This window comes from Macaca thibetana, chromosome 16 (assembly GCF_024542745.1).
Source record: "Macaca thibetana thibetana isolate TM-01 chromosome 16, ASM2454274v1, whole genome shotgun sequence".
Classification (NCBI taxonomy): Eukaryota; Metazoa; Chordata; class Mammalia; order Primates; family Cercopithecidae; genus Macaca; species Macaca thibetana.
The window spans coordinates 36748852-36766245 of record NC_065593.1 but is presented as its reverse complement, the minus strand read 5'-3'; the positions used below and the strand labels follow the sequence as shown (position 1 = coordinate 36766245).

The following is a 17394-nucleotide window of genomic DNA, read 5'->3' as shown; positions in this document are numbered from 1 at the left end:
TGCCAAGGCATAGAGGGGAAATGTTTTCCATCCTATTTTTCAGAGGATCTACCAGCAGCACAAGGCAGAGTGTTCTCTGCACTCAGTTCCCGCTTCCTGGGATCTTATGGCAGAGAAACACAGCATCTTTAGACAAGAGGTACTGAGCTAGGCAGTATAGGACATACAGAGTAGCAGTGACCCGCTCCTGAAGTCAAGCTGACCAGTCTCTGGGGCTCAGTCCTCTCCCCTATAAAGTGAGGGGCTGGCCTAAGTCATGACTCCCCCAGTCCTAATGTTCTGTGGTCTGCCTTCACTCTTCTGTAGACTCAGCATCTCACCTTCCCCCTGGCGAAGGCCTTGAAACCCCAAGACTGAGGCAGGCAGCCATGTGCTCTTCTCTCCAGTCTAAACCTTACTGGCACAACCTACAGCAATTTTTACCAAGTGTGGCTGCCTGTTCTCCTAGTTCAGACAAGACTGGAAGGAGGACAGCCACACGTGAGCAACAGAAGTGACAGCTGACAGGTTGCTATGAATCCAAGAGGCAGAAAAAGAGTCCCGGAACCATTTCACCACATGATACAAAAATGGAGGTTTACAACGACTTTGAGCCAAATCAGGTTAAATCACATTCAGAATCTTGTATCCAAATAGCGAGGAAGTATTATAACACATTTTTTAAAATTTAAGCTAGGTGTTAGTGGCACATGCATGTAGTCCCAGCTACTTGTGAGGCTGAGGCGGGAGAATCTCTTCAGCCCAGGAATTCAAGGCCAGTCTGGGCAACACAGTGAGTCCCTGTCTAAAAAAAAAAGAACCACAGAAAAACAAACAAAACAACAACAAAAACCCAAACCAAAACTTTATCTTATAAAAAACGAGAACATAAAGATTAAAATGGAAAAAAAAACCTTGGCCAGGCACAGTGGCTCACTCATATAATCCTAGCCTTTTAGGAGGCTGAGGCCAAAAGAACACTTGAGGCCAGGAATTTGAAACCCTGTCTCTACAAAAAATACCAAAAAAAAAAAAAAAAAAAAAAAAAAAAAAAAACCCAAAATTAGCTGTGTGGAGTGGTGTGCACCTGTATTATTAGATACTCTGGGGGCTGAAGTGAGAGGATTGACTGAGCCCAGGAGTTGGAGGCTTCGGAGAGCTACGATCGTGACACTGCACTCCTGCCTGGGAAACAGAACAAGAGAACAAGACCCTGTCTTTGGGGCGCAGGGGGAAAAGCCCTAGTGCTTGAAGGAAAATGTTTCTGTTTTGATTCAATTTTGATGTATTTATGTATGATATATGTAGTGGAACACCTATTACCCAACAATGCTGGAAGGATGAAATTCTTGTCACACCTATCTAGAACTTACCTAGAGATAGACAACCTTGGATAATGAGAATTCCTTACATACTTAGTTTACAACTCTCAAATTGCTTTTCCCTAAATTGTTATATTTGATTTTTTTTTTTTTTTTTTTTTGAGACATGGTCTTGCTCTGTTGCCCAGGCCAGAGTGCAGTGGCACAATCAGGACTCACTGCACCCTTGACCTCCTGGGCTCAAGTGATCCTCCTGCCTCAGCCTCCCAAGCAGTTGGGACTACAGGCATGTGCCACCACACCCGGTTAATTTTTAAAAAATTTTTAATAGAGGCAGGGTGTCGCCATTTTGCCCAGGCTGATCTCAAACTCCTGAGCTCAAGCAATCCACCTGCCTCAGCCTCCCAAAGTGCTGGGATTACAGGCGTGAGCCACCACACCCAGCCAAAGCAAACTTTTTATTTGAAGTATAACAGTGAACAAATCCTAAGTATATAACAATATATTTTCAGAAAGTGAACTGACCTACATAACTAGCATCAAGATCAAGATAAAAGGCCAGACGTGGTGGCTCATGCCTGTAGTCCCAGCAGTTTGGGAGGCCGAGGTGGGTGGATCGCTTGAGCCCAGGAGTTCGAGACCAGCCTGGGCAGCATGACGAAACCCCATCTCTACCAAAATCAAAAATTAGCTGGATGTGCTGGTGGATGCCTGTAGACCCAGCTACTTGAGGCACCGAGGTGGGAGGATCAACTGACCCCAGGAGGTTGAGGCTGCAGTGAGCCATGATGATGCCACTGCACTGCAGTCTGGGCGACAGAGTGAGACCCTGTCTCAAAAAAAAAAAAAAAAAAAAAAAAGAAAAGGAAAGGAAAACAAAAGAAAAGAAAAGAAAAAGAAAAAGAAACAAAATATAACCAGCACCTTAGGTGCTTCTCATGCCCTCCTCCACCCCCACCTATCACAGCTCACCACGATCCTACCACTTAAGATCATAGTTTTGTCAACTGCACTTCACAGACAAGAAACTTCATTTTAGAGGCGACTTGGGAAAGTCACAGAGTTGGTGGTTGGTGGAGGCAGCAGGGCCAAGACTCTGCCCTTAGTTAGATACATGCATTTTCATCACACAAGTCTCTCAGTGTTCCAGTGGGGTGTGACGGTGCCATCATCAGTCTGCAGATAAAGGGAGGTGAGGAGGAAAAAGAGAGGTTGGGAGGTGTGAGGCAGAGGTCAGCAGGTGCATAAGAGCTGCTGGAGTGGAACAGTAAATGCAGCCAGGGGTAACTCATGAAGGGCTAGACTGGTTTCCCAACACCCTGCACAGGGATCCTTGAGTAAATCCCAAGGATCCCCTCCCCGGGCCATTGCCCCACTGCCTCCATCTCTTTGGCTAATTTTAGACTTAGGGACTAGAGTGGTGGGATTAGAGTGGTTGGTGGGCTCAACATATAAGGACAATGTGTTGCAATAACTTCACTCAGAAGAAAGCTAATGCCTCATACTGGTTCTGTGGAACACTTACGGAGGGAAAAAAACTTGCTGTGTTTGTGGACAACTATGTCGCAGTTAGTAGCCCTAAACTTGGTGTGGGCATTATATTTCTTGAGCTGGGGCTCCACTACTTGATTGTGGCTAAAACACTTTTAACTCTTTTTTTTTTAATCCTCCCCGAGACAGAGTCTTGCTCCGTCGCCAAGGCTGGAGTGCAGTTGTGCGATCTTGGCTCACTGCAACCTCCGCCTCCTGGGTTCAAGTAATTCTCCTGCCTCAGCCTCCCACGTAGCTGGGATTACAGGCGTATGCCACCACACCTGGCTAATTTTTGTATTTTTAGTAGAGACGGGGTTTCACCATCTTGGCCAGGCTAATCTTGAACTCCTAATCTCGTGATCCACCCACCCTGGCCTCCCAAAGTGCTGGGATTATAGGCATGAGCCACTGCGCCCAGTCAAGACACTGTAACTCTTTGAGCCTCAGTCTCCTCATCACCAAATAAGGATGTTAATTAGTTCCAGGGTTTTTGTGAGAATCAAATGAGATAGTGGATGTGAAAGCCCTTTGTCAACTGTATTTGGGTTTGTTTTGTTGTTTTATGAGACACGGTCTCGCTCTGTCACCCAGGCTGGAGTGCAGTGGTGCTATAATGGCTCACTGCAGCCTCAAACTCCCGGATTCAAGGGATCCTCCCACCTCAGCCTACCAAGTAGCTGGGACTACAGGTGTACACTATCATGCCTGGCTAATTTTTTGTATTTTTTTGTAGAGATGGGCTTTTGCCATGTTGCCCAGGCTGGTCTCACACTCCTGGGTTCAAAGTGATCTGCCCGCTTTGACCTCCCGTAAGTGCTGGTATTATAGGCGTGAGCCACAGCACCCAGCACCTTTGTCAACTGTAAAAATATTTACATGAAAGGCTTTACTGACACTAAACATGAACCAGACTTCCAAAGTTATTATTAGTCTGTTCTTAAACATGACCTACCTGCCTCTTTGATAGAGACCAGATGTCAGGGAGGGGACCTGAGGAACAAGTAGCAGGCTGCAGACAAACTAGGAGTGACAAGGCAGAAGCCACACCAAGAGCAAAGCCTCAGTCCGGACCCTGGTGAAACTGCTCCCCTCCAAAACCAGACCATCCTGACCCTTGCTCTATCAGCCACCAGTCCTTTCTCGAGCTGGAGGCTGCATTATCAATGCACTGCCACTGAGCTCCTCAGTGCTCTGGGAGACCCTAATTCCACAGCATGTGGCGGGGAGGAAGCAGAGAATGAGGCACAGGCAGGCAAGGGGAAGGCAGCCTGGCTACCATTCCTAGTCTCCGTCTGACTTGCATCTGTCCTTGTTGAGCTAGGGAGGAGGCTTGCTCTTCAGGAGAGAAGCCACACCACTGAGCAAGACAAGGAGAGATCTTAAGATGCTGTGCACTCATAACTTTGGCAGCCAGAATGGGACTGAACCTTTGACAGACACATGGGCCAGTGGGCAGGACACAGCTCTCACGGCCACCCTCATAGCCATGGAAAGCAGGGCAGTGGTACCAAGACCGGACCGCGCCCTCCCAGGGAGCTGTGAACCAAGTCCTTGTCTTAGTTTCTTTGGGTTCCCAGTAGAGGATGGGACTCCAGCACCTTTCTGTCTGTCTGGGTTGCTGAGTGGCACCACCTGCATGTTCAAGTACCAGAGAAGGCAAGAAAGCTAATTCAGCAGCAGCTCCCAGGGAGAGCCCACTTGGCACAGTCTGTAGAATCCAGGAAGGAAAACAGGCCACCCTTCCCCCACAAGCATCAATGCCTATGCTATGTCTTTGGCTTCCTGTGAGACTGTCAGTTAGGGCTCAGTTCAGTGTGAGGCTGAGGCAGCCCAAGTGTGGTTATTTGTGCAAGCTTCTCTTGCCTCCCCTCCCCACAACTGTTTCCATTCTCACCAAGCAGCCACGTCCGGGTCAGACACCCAGGACAGCAGCTGGGGCTTTCCAAGGGGCTTTTTGAGAAGCTAGTGAAAGTTGGGTGTTGGCTGCACAGCCTGGGTACTCTTGCTGAAACGCACTTCTTCCATCCAGGATGTAAGCTCTAGCTGGCAGGGGTGCTTTCAGGTTGAAATTGAACAGAAATCACCACTCATGGAGCTTTCTGTTTGCTGGGCTGGGGAAATCCTTGAGAAACTCAGTTTGGAGTTGGGGTTATCCGACCATTCCCTCAGAGCTTGAAGGCACCAGAGAAAATGGTTCTAGTTTGAAGACCATGAGTGGACATGAGCAGCCCGGCCAGTCCGTTTCCCTCCCGTAGGCCTAGGCGAAGACAAGGAAGGGGAGTAGACAAACTAATCAAACTAATCAGAGTCAGGTCAGCGTCTCTCCTCCTTCCCACACACTCCAGCCCACAGGTAATAAGCAAAATCAACTCAAGAGCAACACCAGGTGGCTGAGACACAAAGCCCTAGCACAGGCAGCTCTGCTAATGACCCACAGCTCACCCTGCAGTCGTGGATCTCAGCATTTCCCCCACTCTTTTGGCTGATCGTGCACATATTCTATGTATTGAAAAATGGCCCAAAAAGGACAGCAAAAGGATTTCACCTTTATAATACTTATATAATTTTCACATAGCCTCGTTTCTACAGTCACAACAATCCTGAGGTAAACAGGCCGAGTGTAATCATTCTCTTTTTAGAGGGAGAACAAGGAACTTAGGGAAATCAAAATGGGGATTTCTGTGGAAATTTAAATAAATGAGAATTCGTGGTAAATTTTTTTATCCTAAAACAAGTAACTCACCTTGGCCAAAAAATGGGATGTTACCCAAGGTCCCCTACTAGGCCAGAGGAGAAAAGGACCTACCTCCTACAGGGGCACAAACAAGGCAGACTAGGACCCAGTGGTCGCCCAAGGCCCAAGGGCCTCCAGTAAGTGCTTGAGACTGGCCTAAGGTATAGGAAGAGCAGGGGAGGGAAGAATTATTAAACATGGTCAAGGAGCACTACAAAGCCGCAGGATTTCTTCAAGGGGTACTGCTGTGCCAGGTCTCAAGGGCAGAAGGACACATCCGTGAGACACCAGGGCCACCAAGCTGATGGGGTTACCAAGCCTCTGGACACCACCTTCTGATAGGAAGCAAGGAAGCACACTAGAAAGGCTGCAATCCCAGAGGCTGAGACAGTCAAAAGGGAGTAGAAGGGCCTCTGCTGCTCTGGGAAGCTTCTTATAGGGCAAAATAAGCTATTACTGTGCCTAAGAGAATGGAAGAGGGAGGCAAGGCAGGTGTCATGGCCTTCAGAACTTTCTAGAGGAGGTTCATATTTATTGACATTTGACCTAGAGTCCTCAGCATGGGGAAGGCACAGCCCTGGGCCATGGGTAGGAAAATCAGTATCCTACTCTCTCAATTCCATCTGTTAATCCACCAACCCAAATCCCTCCCACCCCACTTGTAGTCCAAAGAAGATAAAATGATGTGCTGCTTTCTCAACAGTGAGCTGAGTCTGAATTGGAGGGTAGGACGTATTTGAAGTTCTGCTCATTTAGTTCCAGAACAAGAAATAAGCAGAGGCAGGAGAGCAAAGATGCTGGCAGCCCTGCATCTTGCTACGTCTTTATAGCTGTGTCTCTGGATTTGTAGGCCACTCCTCGACTTTTCAGCTCCCGCACGATTCCTGAAGCAGGAAAAGAAATAGTTTTGTGAGGTAAGATTCAGAAGGGTAAGATAGGCCACTCAGCTGCCACCCTGAGGGGGTACTATAAGTAAACTGGAGTTCCTAGACCACTTATCAATAGTCATCCTTGGCCAGGCATGGTGGCTCATGCCTGTAATCTCAGCACTTTGGGAAGTCAAGGTGGATCACTTGAGGTCAGGAGTTCAAGACCAGCCTGGGCTACAGAGCAAGGCTCCATCTCTACAAAAATTTTTTAAAATTAGCCAGGCGTAGGAGCTTGCACCCGTAGTCCCGGCTATTTGGGAGGCTGAGGCGGGAAGATCTCTTGAGTCCATGAGTTCAAGGCTGCACTGAGCTATGATCACGCCACTACACTTCAGCCTGGGTGATAGAGTGAGACCCTGTCTCCAAAAAACTAAAAAAAAAAAAAAAAAAAAAAAGGTCCTGCTTAGTTGACTCATTACCAGTGAAGACCCAGGTGTTTGGTAAGAATGAGAAGAAAAAGAGGGATACGGCCGGGCGCGGTAGCTCACGCCTGTAATCCCAGCACTTTGGGAGGCCGAGGCGGGCGGATCACAAGGTCAGGAGATCGAGACCACGGTGAAACCCCGTCTCTACTAAAAATACAAAAAATTAGCTGGGCGCGGTTGTGGGCGCCTGTAGTCCCAGCTACTCGGAAGGCTGAGGCAGGAGAATGGCGTGAACCCGGGAGGCGGAGCTTGCAGTGAGCCGAGATCGCGCCACTGCACTCCAGCCTGGGCGACAGAGCGAGACTCCGTCTCAAAAAAAAAAAAAAAAAAAAAAAAAAAAAAAAAAGAAAAAGAGGGATACACGTAGTCATCAAAAGCAAAGGTTCTAGGCCAGGCACCTGTAGTCCCAGCTACTCAAGAGGCAGAGGTGGGAGGAACACATGAGCCCAGGAGTTAGAGTCCAGCCTGGGCAACACATGAGACCTTGTCTCTAAAAAAATAAAAAACAGAAATAGCAAAAATTCTGGAGCCAGAATGCCTGGATTCCAGTCCTGGCTCCTCATTTACTAGCTCCTCATTTACTAGCTGACCCCCAGCAAGTGATTTAACCTCTCTGTGCCTGGTTCCCCCCATCTGTAAAGTGCTGAACCTCAAGAGTTGTGAGAATTGGCATTAATTCAGATAAAAAAACTTCTGCAGAGCTTTAGAGTAAATGAACATTGGCTGTTATGATTATTACCTTGGGGCAGGCGACCAGTGACTGACACCGCATATACACCTGGCTTAAAGTTACCTGAGAGAGAAGAAAAAAGATACAAGATTACAGTGAAGTGAGTTAAGACTGAAGATCAAATGGAAGCTAAAGCTAAACATTAAAGAAGTGATACAACTCCAACAGAAGAGCTATCCCCTCTTTCGGCTACAAGTGTTAAATGATAAGGCACAGGACACTGCTTCCTTGTCTTCCCTACAACCTGATCTTTCCCACCCTGAGGTCACTCACCTTGCTGATTTTCAGACTCCCTAATGGACCTGAGGAACAGTAACAATACTACAACTAAGCCAAAAGGAGAAAGGCCGACACTTACTGACTCGCTGCCACTTGGAGACCCAGCTGTCCTCTGGACTCATCATCGCAATGATTCTAGGGAGGGAAAAGAAATGGAGAGTCAGCCTGAGCCTCCCCTGGGCCTGAGCTCAATTCTGAGAGAGAAATCTAGGAAAAAGCCAAGTACTGAGTCTCCACTGCAAAGTTAGGAAAACTGCCTTCTGATGTTGGGATGAGGCTGACTCAAAGCTAGGACGACAAACGTTCTTTGTTCTTATGTCCTTGGCCCGCCAGCCACAGGTTAGTTTCCATCCCCAAAAGACTCTCTCACTCAGCTCACAAACATCCTTAGCCTACAGAATCCCTAGAAAATGAGACGGCTTTAGGACTAGAGGGCCAATAGTTACAACTAACACAACTACAAGGGGTCTAGCGCCTAGTGCAAAGAGGAGGGTGAGTCAGAACAATGGATCCTCCTACTAGAAATGAGTTCAAATTGGCTAAGCTCTTCCTCTAATGACCTATACATATAGGGACCCCTCTAATGACCTATACATGTGGGGTTCCCTTCTCAGAACCTCATCAGTAAGCTGAGACTCAAAGGTTGAGATAATACATGAAAAACACCTTAGCACAAAGACTAGCACAGAGTGCTAAATAAGCATTAGCTCTCCTCATTATCCTACTCGTCCTTCCCAGGTAGCTGTGATTCCAGAAGAATGGTAAGGCTATTCAAGGGCTAGAAGATGCTGCTTGAGCAAGATGGATAAGCATTTTTGTCATTCAAAGCATTCAATCAAATGCTTACTGCCTGCCTATTGTGTTGGGTCTAAGCACTGACATTTGTTGACTGCCTCCTCAATATGCCTCCCCTCTTCTCTCAGTAACACTCCTGGATTCTTATTTGAGAAGATTCCCTTCCCATCCAAATCCTACATTATCAGCCATGCGCTGTAAGTGGAACCGACCCTACCTCCAGGGCTGACAAGCAGAAGAACACTAGCCCTTAGCCCTGCAGCCTGATGGGAGATAGGCACGATGCAGGCCATCCTCCTGACCACAAGTATATTCTTCTCTGTCCTTCGCAATCTATCTTTTTAGCCTTAGGGTCCCTATAGCCCAACCATATGATTTAACCTAAACAGAATTCCCACTGTTCTCCAAACACATCCTGGTTTTCCCCAACCTATGCCTTTGCTCTAGTCACTCCCTTTATTTGGAATGTTCTATCTCTCTCTCACCTCAACTTCCTCAAAAATCCCAAGCTTCTTTCTTTAAGAGGAAATTACTACCTCTTCCAATTTTGGTTGAGGTCATCTAGCCCTCCTCCGATCTTCAATTTGCCCACTCTTTAAGACCTAATATGCACTAGAATATACAAATAATTCCTACAACCCAACAACCAAAAAAACAAACTGAAGTCAAAAATGAGTAAAGGCCTTGAATAGGCATTTCTCCAAAGATATACAAATGGCTATAAGCACATAAGAGGCTCAACATCACCCTTCATTGGGGAAATGGGACACCAAAGTCACACCCATTAGGATGGCTATTATTAATAAATAATAAGTGTTGGTAAGGATGGGGAGAAATTAGAACCTTTGGGCACTGTTGGTGGGAACGGAAAATGGTGCAGTTGCTAAACAGCATGACAGTTCCTCAAAAAATTAAACACTCAATTATCATGTATCTAGCAATTTCACTTGTGGATATACAGACAATCCCTGACTTACCTTAGTTCAACTTATGATTTTTCAAATTTATGATTGTGCAAAAGTGACATGCATTCAGTAGAAACCGTTTTCAAATTTTAAATTTTGTTATTTTCCAGGCTAGCAATTCAGTACAATATTCTGTCATGATGCTGTGCAGCAGCCGTGAGCCACAGCTTCTGGTCAGCCACTGTAACATAAGCGTTTTGAGCACATTTGAAGTAGGCTAAGTTAAGATATTCATTAGGTTAGGTGTGTTAAATGCACTTTTGGCTTATATTTTCAACTTATGATGGGCTTATTAGGTTGTAACTCTGTACTTGAGTTGAGCATCTGCACTGAACATAATAAAAGGAGGGACCTGAACACATATTTATATGCCAACGTTCACAGCAGTATTATTCACAAATAGCCAAAAGGCAGAAGCAACCCAAGATATCACTGATGGATGAATGGGCAACAGAACATGCTATACACATACAAGAGAATATTATTCAGCTCAAAAAAAGGAGGGAAATTCTGTTGCATGCTATGATATGAATGAACCTTGAAGACATTATGCTAAGTGAAAGAAGCTACAAAATGCTACTGAATGAGCCCATAGGTACCTAAGGGTGCCTAAGGTGGCCAAATTCATAAAGACAAAGCATGGCGGTTGTGAGGGATCAGAGGGAGGAGAGAATGAGGAGCTAGTGTTTAATGGGTACAGATGAAAAAAGTTCTGGAGATGGATGGTGGTGATGGCTGCACAACAATGAGTATGCACTAATGTCACTGAAATGTGTATTTAGAAATGGCAGCCGGGCACAGTGGCTCACGCCTGTAATCCCAGCACTTTGGGAGGCTGAGACAGGAGAATCACCTAAGGTCAGGAGTTCGAGACCAGCCTGGCCAACATGGCAAAACCCCATCCCTACTGAAAAAGGATAAAAATTAGCTGGGCATGGGGTGGGTGCCTGTAATCCCAGCTACTCAGGAGGCTGAGGCAGGAGAATCGCTTTAACCTGGGAGGTGGAGGTTGTAGTGAGCTGAAACCACGCCAATGCAGCTGGGTGCAGTGGCTCACTCCTGTAATCCCAGCACTTTGGGAGGCCGAGGTGAGTGGATCATGAGGTCAGGAGTTCAAGACCAGTCTGACCATCATGGTGAAACCCCGTCTCTACTAAAAATACAAAAATTAGCTGGGTGTGGTGGCAGGCACCTGTAATCCCAGCTACTCAGGAGGCTGAGGCAGAGAACTGCTTGAACCTGAGAGGTGGAGTTGCAGTGAGCTGAGATTGTGCCACTGCACTCCAGCCTGGGCGACAGAGCGAGCCTCCATCTCAAATAAATAAATAAGTAAAATGACTAAAATGGGCTGGGCATGGTGACTCACACATGTAATCCCAGCACTATGAGAGGCCCAGGTGGGCAGATCACCTGAGATCAGGAGTTTGAGATCAGTCTGGCCAACATGGTGAAACTCCATCTCTACTAAAAATACAAAAATTAGCTGGGCATGATGGCGGGCACCTGTAATCCCAGCTACTCAGGAGGCTGAAGCAGGAGAATTGCTTGAACCCAGGAGGCAGAGGTTGCAGTGAGCCAAGATTGCGTCTTTGCACTCCAGCCTGAGTGACAGGAGCGAAAAGTCTGTCCCCCGCCAAAAAAGCAACAGCTTTTGGGCAATGATCTACCATTACTATACCTCCCTTTCCTTCATTTTCAAAAGAAATTTTCATGCATTTAACAAACATTATTAAGATTACATTCTTTCTTCTCATGTTAAGTCTTTGAAATATGGGGTGTATTTTATACTTAAAAGCATGTCTTAATTTGGACTAGACACATTTCAAGTGCTCAGTAGCTACATGTGGCTAGTGGTTACTGTATTAGATGCCTAGCACTAGTATGTCTCAAAATAACTGTTGAGGCTGGACACAGTGGCTTACACCTATAATCCCAGCACTTTGGGAGGTTGAAGTGGGAGGATCGTTCCACGCTGCAGTGAGCCATGATCATGCCACTGTACTCCAGCCTGAGCCACAGGGCAAAACCCTGACTCAAAAAAAAAAAAAAAAAAAAAAAAAAAAACCCACACAAGATAACCCCCAAAAACGAACGGCTGGGACCAACTAGGATTAACACTTGCCCTGCATTTACTTCTCTGGGTGCGGGTTGGGTAATGCAGAAGGGAATGACGGAATCTGAAGCGGCTTACCCATCAAAGGAAGAGCTGGTGCAGTCATATACCATCTCTCGGTTACCCTTCATTTGTAGATATGCATCACAATTGTCACAACCATCATATTCAAACTGGTCTATAGTCTAGGAGTGAAGAAAAATAAAGGAAAAGGAGAGATAAGCATGAACAAGACCAAGAGACAAAGTAGCTTTCTCAATACTTCGACCTGCTCAGTTTCTTGTTTCCCTATGTTGACTTTGTCTCCCAAGGTTCCCCACCTACTACTTTCAAAGCTCCATTCCTAAGTCCCACCCTCCCACTCCGTCCTCTCTTGTTCCCAATTCCGTTTTATCTATTCCTTTCTCTACTCTGCTTACGGTCAGGCACCCTTTCCAACTACTCACTCAGCTGCGAATCCCCACCCGCCTCTGACTCCCAGCGTCTTTCGGCTCCAACGTAAGTTCACCAAATGTCTAAGAGCTGAGGATTCAAAGGCATGTAAGACTCCCCGTGCCCTCAGCTGCAAGACCTGCCCGCGATCCTACGAGGTAAACGATGGCCTCCTTCGGCTTCTCACTCCCCCTGCCACCTCTGAGTCCTGGGCCTTACTTTTCACTTTACTGTCCCACAGCCCCGTTCCGCCCTCTTTCCCCGACCTTGGTCCCCCATGGTCCCTACAACCAAGTCCCCGACTGACACCTTGACCAGCGAACACAGCAAACAGGCCCGCAGATGCCGCAGGTCCTTCGGCACTGTCTCCAGGGCCATCTTCTCCGATGGGAAGAGCAACAGTGAGATACACTGCCACAGGCTGCGCACCCGCAGGAAGTAAATAGCTCGTTACCCAGAATGCCCGCCACTTCTGGCGCTCAGACTTCCTCTTCCGGTGTGGGCGGGCGCCTGCTCCGCCCCTACCCCCGCCAGAGGAGATGGTTTCTCCCACCGGCAGGCGGGGAGGCGGGGCGGTCGGCCGCCACCTGGGCTGGGGCGCGTCCCCGCCACCTGAGGCCGCCAAGGGCGCGGCGGAGGCTGTGTAGGGTAGTTAGCGGGCCCCCGAGGGGCGGGGCGGGGCGGGGCGGGGCGGGGTGGGTGGCTGCGCTTGCGCGGGAGTTCGTCGGCTTGAGCCTCAGCGACGCGACGCGGGCCGTTTGATCTGGGCTGCTGGCACTGGGGCGCCGGTCCCGTTCCCGATGGTAACCCGAATTTTTTTGTTTTGTTTTGTTTTGTTTTGTCTTCCCGTTTTAGAAGCACTGGGAGCAGTGAATCCACTGTCTCCCTCTGGATTATCTCTGCAGAGACCCGTAACAAATCCAGGGACAGCCCCACCCCTCCTTCCTAACTGCCAGAGCCCTATAGGGTTTCCACTTGCTTCCCACAGGAATGCTGGCCTGCGAGCTACGGCGGAAAACATGGGTATTTATCTTTTAAAACTCCGTCTGTTTGCTCGTTCCGGCTGATAATTTATACTTTGCGCAGTTCTTAGCACTTAGACACGGTTCCTTTACTAAAGAACATTTGTAGGAGATTAGGTGTCCTTTTTTTCCCTTTCATTTCACCGTATAGGAAGCGAAATGCCTTGTTCTACAGGCACCAAACCACCACCCCTACCAAACCTTTCTCGGGGAAGCAGAAGGGGAACTTGTGCCGTGTGAGGAAGCGACAGAGGCCCCTTCTGGCCCTGGGGACTTCATGCCAGCAGAGCACCAGCTCTCTCTGTCCTCGCCATAGCCCGAGTGCAGGCAGAACGCAGTCATTTGTGTTTATCTGAGAGGAGCTTTGGGATATAAATAGTTTTAGGCCCCGCTGTTCTATCCTTCCAGCCCAGCCTCCTGATTGAAACTGAGCTGCTTCCGGGCAGGCTTGCTTCTTGTTGCCGGTCCCATGCTGTGTTCAGATGGGCTCTGTGACAGGTTTGGATGTTTTCTATCACTGAATAAAACTTTACACTTTCGAACATGTTTTCTATACTCGATTATCTCATGTAAGTCCTGCAACAACCATGAAGTAGGCCCATTGTATGGACTGAAAAAGCGAGGCACAGAGTATTTGCCCAAGGTCTAAGTCACTGAAGCATCATAATGTGTGAAGTGAACAGTATAATTATGACTGAATCACAGTGAGAATCTAGTCATGCTTTCTCCTTCCCTGATCTCACTAAGTCACACTTTTAGGGGCTTACAAACCAGTTCTTATTGCCAAGCCCTCTACTCTACCCTATCCTTTCATAAATCGGAGCCTAGCCTCTCATAACAGAAATAATTTATTTCTCTTGATGTAGAAAGAGATGAAGTTGTTACCCTGAGTGACAGTCATGACAGAACAAAACCACAAGACCAGACCACATTTGTGGATAAATATATTAGCAAATAAATACATTTCTCAACATAGTGCCTGATTCAAGCGTCTGTCTGGTTCAGATATAAATACCCATGTGGGTGCCTAGGTGCTAGTCTCCCCACTAACTGAGGGAAGAAGGTTCCCAGGTGGGGTCTTGTGCCCACTTTGCCCCCATATTCACATTCCAAATGGGATAATGCCTGAGGGTCCAACAGTGGTCAGGCTGCCCTGGGGTGAATGTCACCCTGAGGAGGCCCCTCAGCTCTTGTCCACTCAGTGTAAGTGGCCTAGGCCAGACTTGTGCTCTAATCTACTCTCCTGTGGGTCCCTGGCCTATATGGCTTATACTGGGGAGCTGGGCCTCTAGGCTGTCCAAACCCAAGGGTCATACTTTACTTTTCCTTTGTTGTCCCCATTCTCCATCCTTGCTCTGAGACAAAACTTCTCCCAGAGAAGAACTCTTTGTTGTCCCCGCTCAGGTGTAATTCTGCCTTTTCTACCTTCATTCCATCCTTCCTCTGCCCAGAGGAAGTCCAGCAGAAATTTCTCCTTTCCACCTGCTCTGGGACTCTGAGACAGAAAATCTTCAAGGAGGAGTTTTCCCCTCCCCACTGTTCTTACTCTCAACCCCCAGAGGAACCAAGGCTGCTGTACCCACCTCAGGGATAGAACTCCACACTATAGTGGGAAAGTTTCAGGGACCCCTCCTTTTAGTGCTCAGGGCTCACCTATGGTCCTGGTCCTTTTGGCAAAAAGGAAAATGATAGAACCAGGGTTGCCCATGATGTAGCAGCCTTACTGTGGAGGGGCCAAAGCTGGTGTGCAGAGTTCACCCGAGGAGGGAGGTGATAAGGTGTCATGAGTTCTGCTGAACCCACTGGCTGGTATGAACATGAGGCCTGGGGTGAGGGAGACCAAGTAGGGTTCGGGGAAGGAGCAGCACCTTTGTAACACCTGGCTACCCATAGCTAGCTTTCTGCCCTCAAAAACTCAGCCTTCAAGGGATCCAGCGCATACACGCCACAGGCAGCAGCTGGTTGCCTGGCTGGACATGGATTTGCTGCACTGCAGATGTGTTCTGCAGACAAGGTCTGGAGCTGGAGCAGGAAACGGTACCCTCCCGCCCTCCATCATCACCAGTCCTCTTCCAGTGCTTCTAGGAAGTATGGCAAAAAGAATGGTGTTTGCTGTGGTCCTTTCTTCTCCTGGGAGCAGGACTCTGTGCCAGGTAGGGCCCAAACGGATCTGGAGCGCACTCTGGTTGGAGCTAGGCCTGAGCATCTCACACAGCCTGTTCACACAGCTCCTCGAGTTCCTCCTCTGAGCCTGTATTTAGAGAGAGGGGAGGAAAGAGGTCATTGAGGGTCAGGTCAGGCACCTGCTTCTCTCACCTGCAGCAGAGTGTGGCTGGGAGGGGACTACAGGGAGGGAGGAGGAGAGACTGTGTCTGGAAAGGGTCGTTAGATTGAAAGCTAAGGGGGCCCCAGTTGGGACACGGGAGAGAAAAACAAATCTAAAGAAATATATATAGCAACCAGTGTGTTACCAATACTTACTATTCATTTATTCACCCAATAAATATTAAGCATTCGTTGTGAATTTGGTCTGCTACCATGTGCCAAATAGAAGACCAAAAAGAATAAGCAGGGACCTGGTTACCTTTTTGGAGAGAAAGTATGAAAGCAAATGGCCATTATGCCAGTGGGACAGGACAGGAGTCATGAGAGATGCATTAAGGAAGGAGAGAGACCAGGTCCAAGTGCAGCGATCAGGAAAGGCTTCTTGGAAGTGGGGATAAATGAGCTGATTCTGTAGGAATAGGTAAGAATTAGATTTATGGGAATAGAGGAGGCAGGAGTATATTCTGGGCTACAGGAACTACAAGAATCGTTTACCCAGTTTGGCTAAAGCATGGGCCTGGGGAAGGTAGGGAAGAGAGTAGAAAATAAGGTTGAGAAGGAAGCTGGGGGCTGGCTGGTGCAGGAACCTTTGAGGCCAAAGCAGGTTGGATTTTTCCTCTCTGTGGGCAAAACAGAACATTTGAAGATTTCTGGACAGTTTACTGTAAGGCAGATGACGCTGGCAGCAATAGGGAGGGTAGGTGAGCAGTGGAGCTGTGGCGCATAACTCTATGGGACATACTGGATGGGCAGCACTCAGTCTTCGAGGCCCTGTAAGAGGGAAGGAAAGAGCTGGGAGGCTCCTGCATGGATCTTTAGGGTATACCTAAGACACTGGCAGGGCCGTAAGTACTGGACTTGAAAAAACATGATAATGCTAGCTAAGATACAGTTAACAGAATCTGGCACTGATTAGATGTAAGAGGCAAGAAAAAGAGAGGCACTGAAACTAGTTCTGAGTTTGAGAGAAAAGGGAGATAGTGGTGTGGTACTGGCAGCACTCAAAGTACACACACGATAGGGTCTGAATGGAACCACAAACACATAGCCAAAGCTTGCAGTACATGGCTCTCTCCCCATGGACCTGGATGTCCTGATTGGCAAGTTCTATGTCCCCAGAGCCTAGTCTGGAACCTAGCACAAAGCAGGCATATAGTCAGAAGAAAAAAAAAGGAGGGAAAGAGGAAGGAAACAAATAAATGCATGAATGGATGAGAGCAGCTCCCAGGTCCTGCATGAAGAATTCCTACACTGAAGAATATTTCAGGACCTCTGGGTCACCTCCTGGGGTGGAAGGGCTCTAGTGAAGGCTGTATACAAAGAACTGTGTCATCTGCACAATGGGGGAAGATGGGGAAGAGTAGAAGGTGGAAGGTCCTGGGTGGAAAAGAGAGATATGTGGGCAAGTAAATACCATGTTAAAGTTGAGAATTTACATGATCACCATTTGTTATAGTATAGGGATGCACTGAATCCCCAAGAAATTAAGGTCAGTCTTATTAATCATGATGCGTCAAAGGGAAGTCCTCCTGTTGTTTTACCACAGGGGAAGAGAAGAAAACCTAAGGCCGTACAGGGCTGCTGGGGACCACCTGTGGTTTCTCTCTCTCTTTTTTCTCGTTACTCACATAGCTCTTCCTATATAGCCTCGTATTATGGTTATGTGTAATTATTTCTACTATAGCTCTCCCCAAGGAACACTTCTTGGCCTTCTTTGTATTTAGAACTAATACTGAGCTGTGAGCATTGGTAGAACTAAACCAGTTATTAAAATATAGAAACACTTATGTTTGAGCTGCTACCCCAGACCA

The 17394-nt window shown here is 47.6% G+C and overlaps 2 protein-coding genes and 1 long non-coding RNA gene across 3 annotated transcripts in view; 1 reads left to right on the top strand and 2 right to left on the bottom strand.

Annotated features, from left to right (window-relative positions):
- Positions 1-5360: 5360 nt before the first annotated feature.
- On the bottom strand, positions 5361-12912 carry SUPT4H1 (SPT4 homolog, DSIF elongation factor subunit). The gene is made up of 5 exons (XM_050764809.1): positions 12546-12912; positions 11883-11989; positions 8011-8066; positions 7662-7715; positions 5361-6452 (listed from the first exon to the last, which is right to left on the bottom strand). Exons 1-5 carry the CDS (start codon positions 12612-12614, stop codon positions 6385-6387), a joined length of 354 nt encoding a protein of 117 aa, XP_050620766.1. The 5' UTR covers positions 12615-12912; the 3' UTR covers positions 5361-6384.
- On the top strand, positions 12743-14234 carry LOC126939454 (uncharacterized). The gene is made up of 2 exons (XR_007720397.1): positions 12743-13039; positions 14125-14234. It is a non-coding gene; the product is annotated as an uncharacterized LOC126939454 (long non-coding RNA).
- Positions 14190-17394, bottom strand: part of RNF43 (ring finger protein 43) — a 67445-nt gene continuing 64240 nt past the window's right edge. Inside the window, exon 9 of the mRNA XM_050764674.1 lies at positions 14190-15509. Within this exon, the coding sequence (XP_050620631.1) occupies positions 15466-15509 (44 nt within the window). The 3' untranslated portion in view covers positions 14190-15465. The remainder of the gene's footprint in view (positions 15510-17394) is intronic.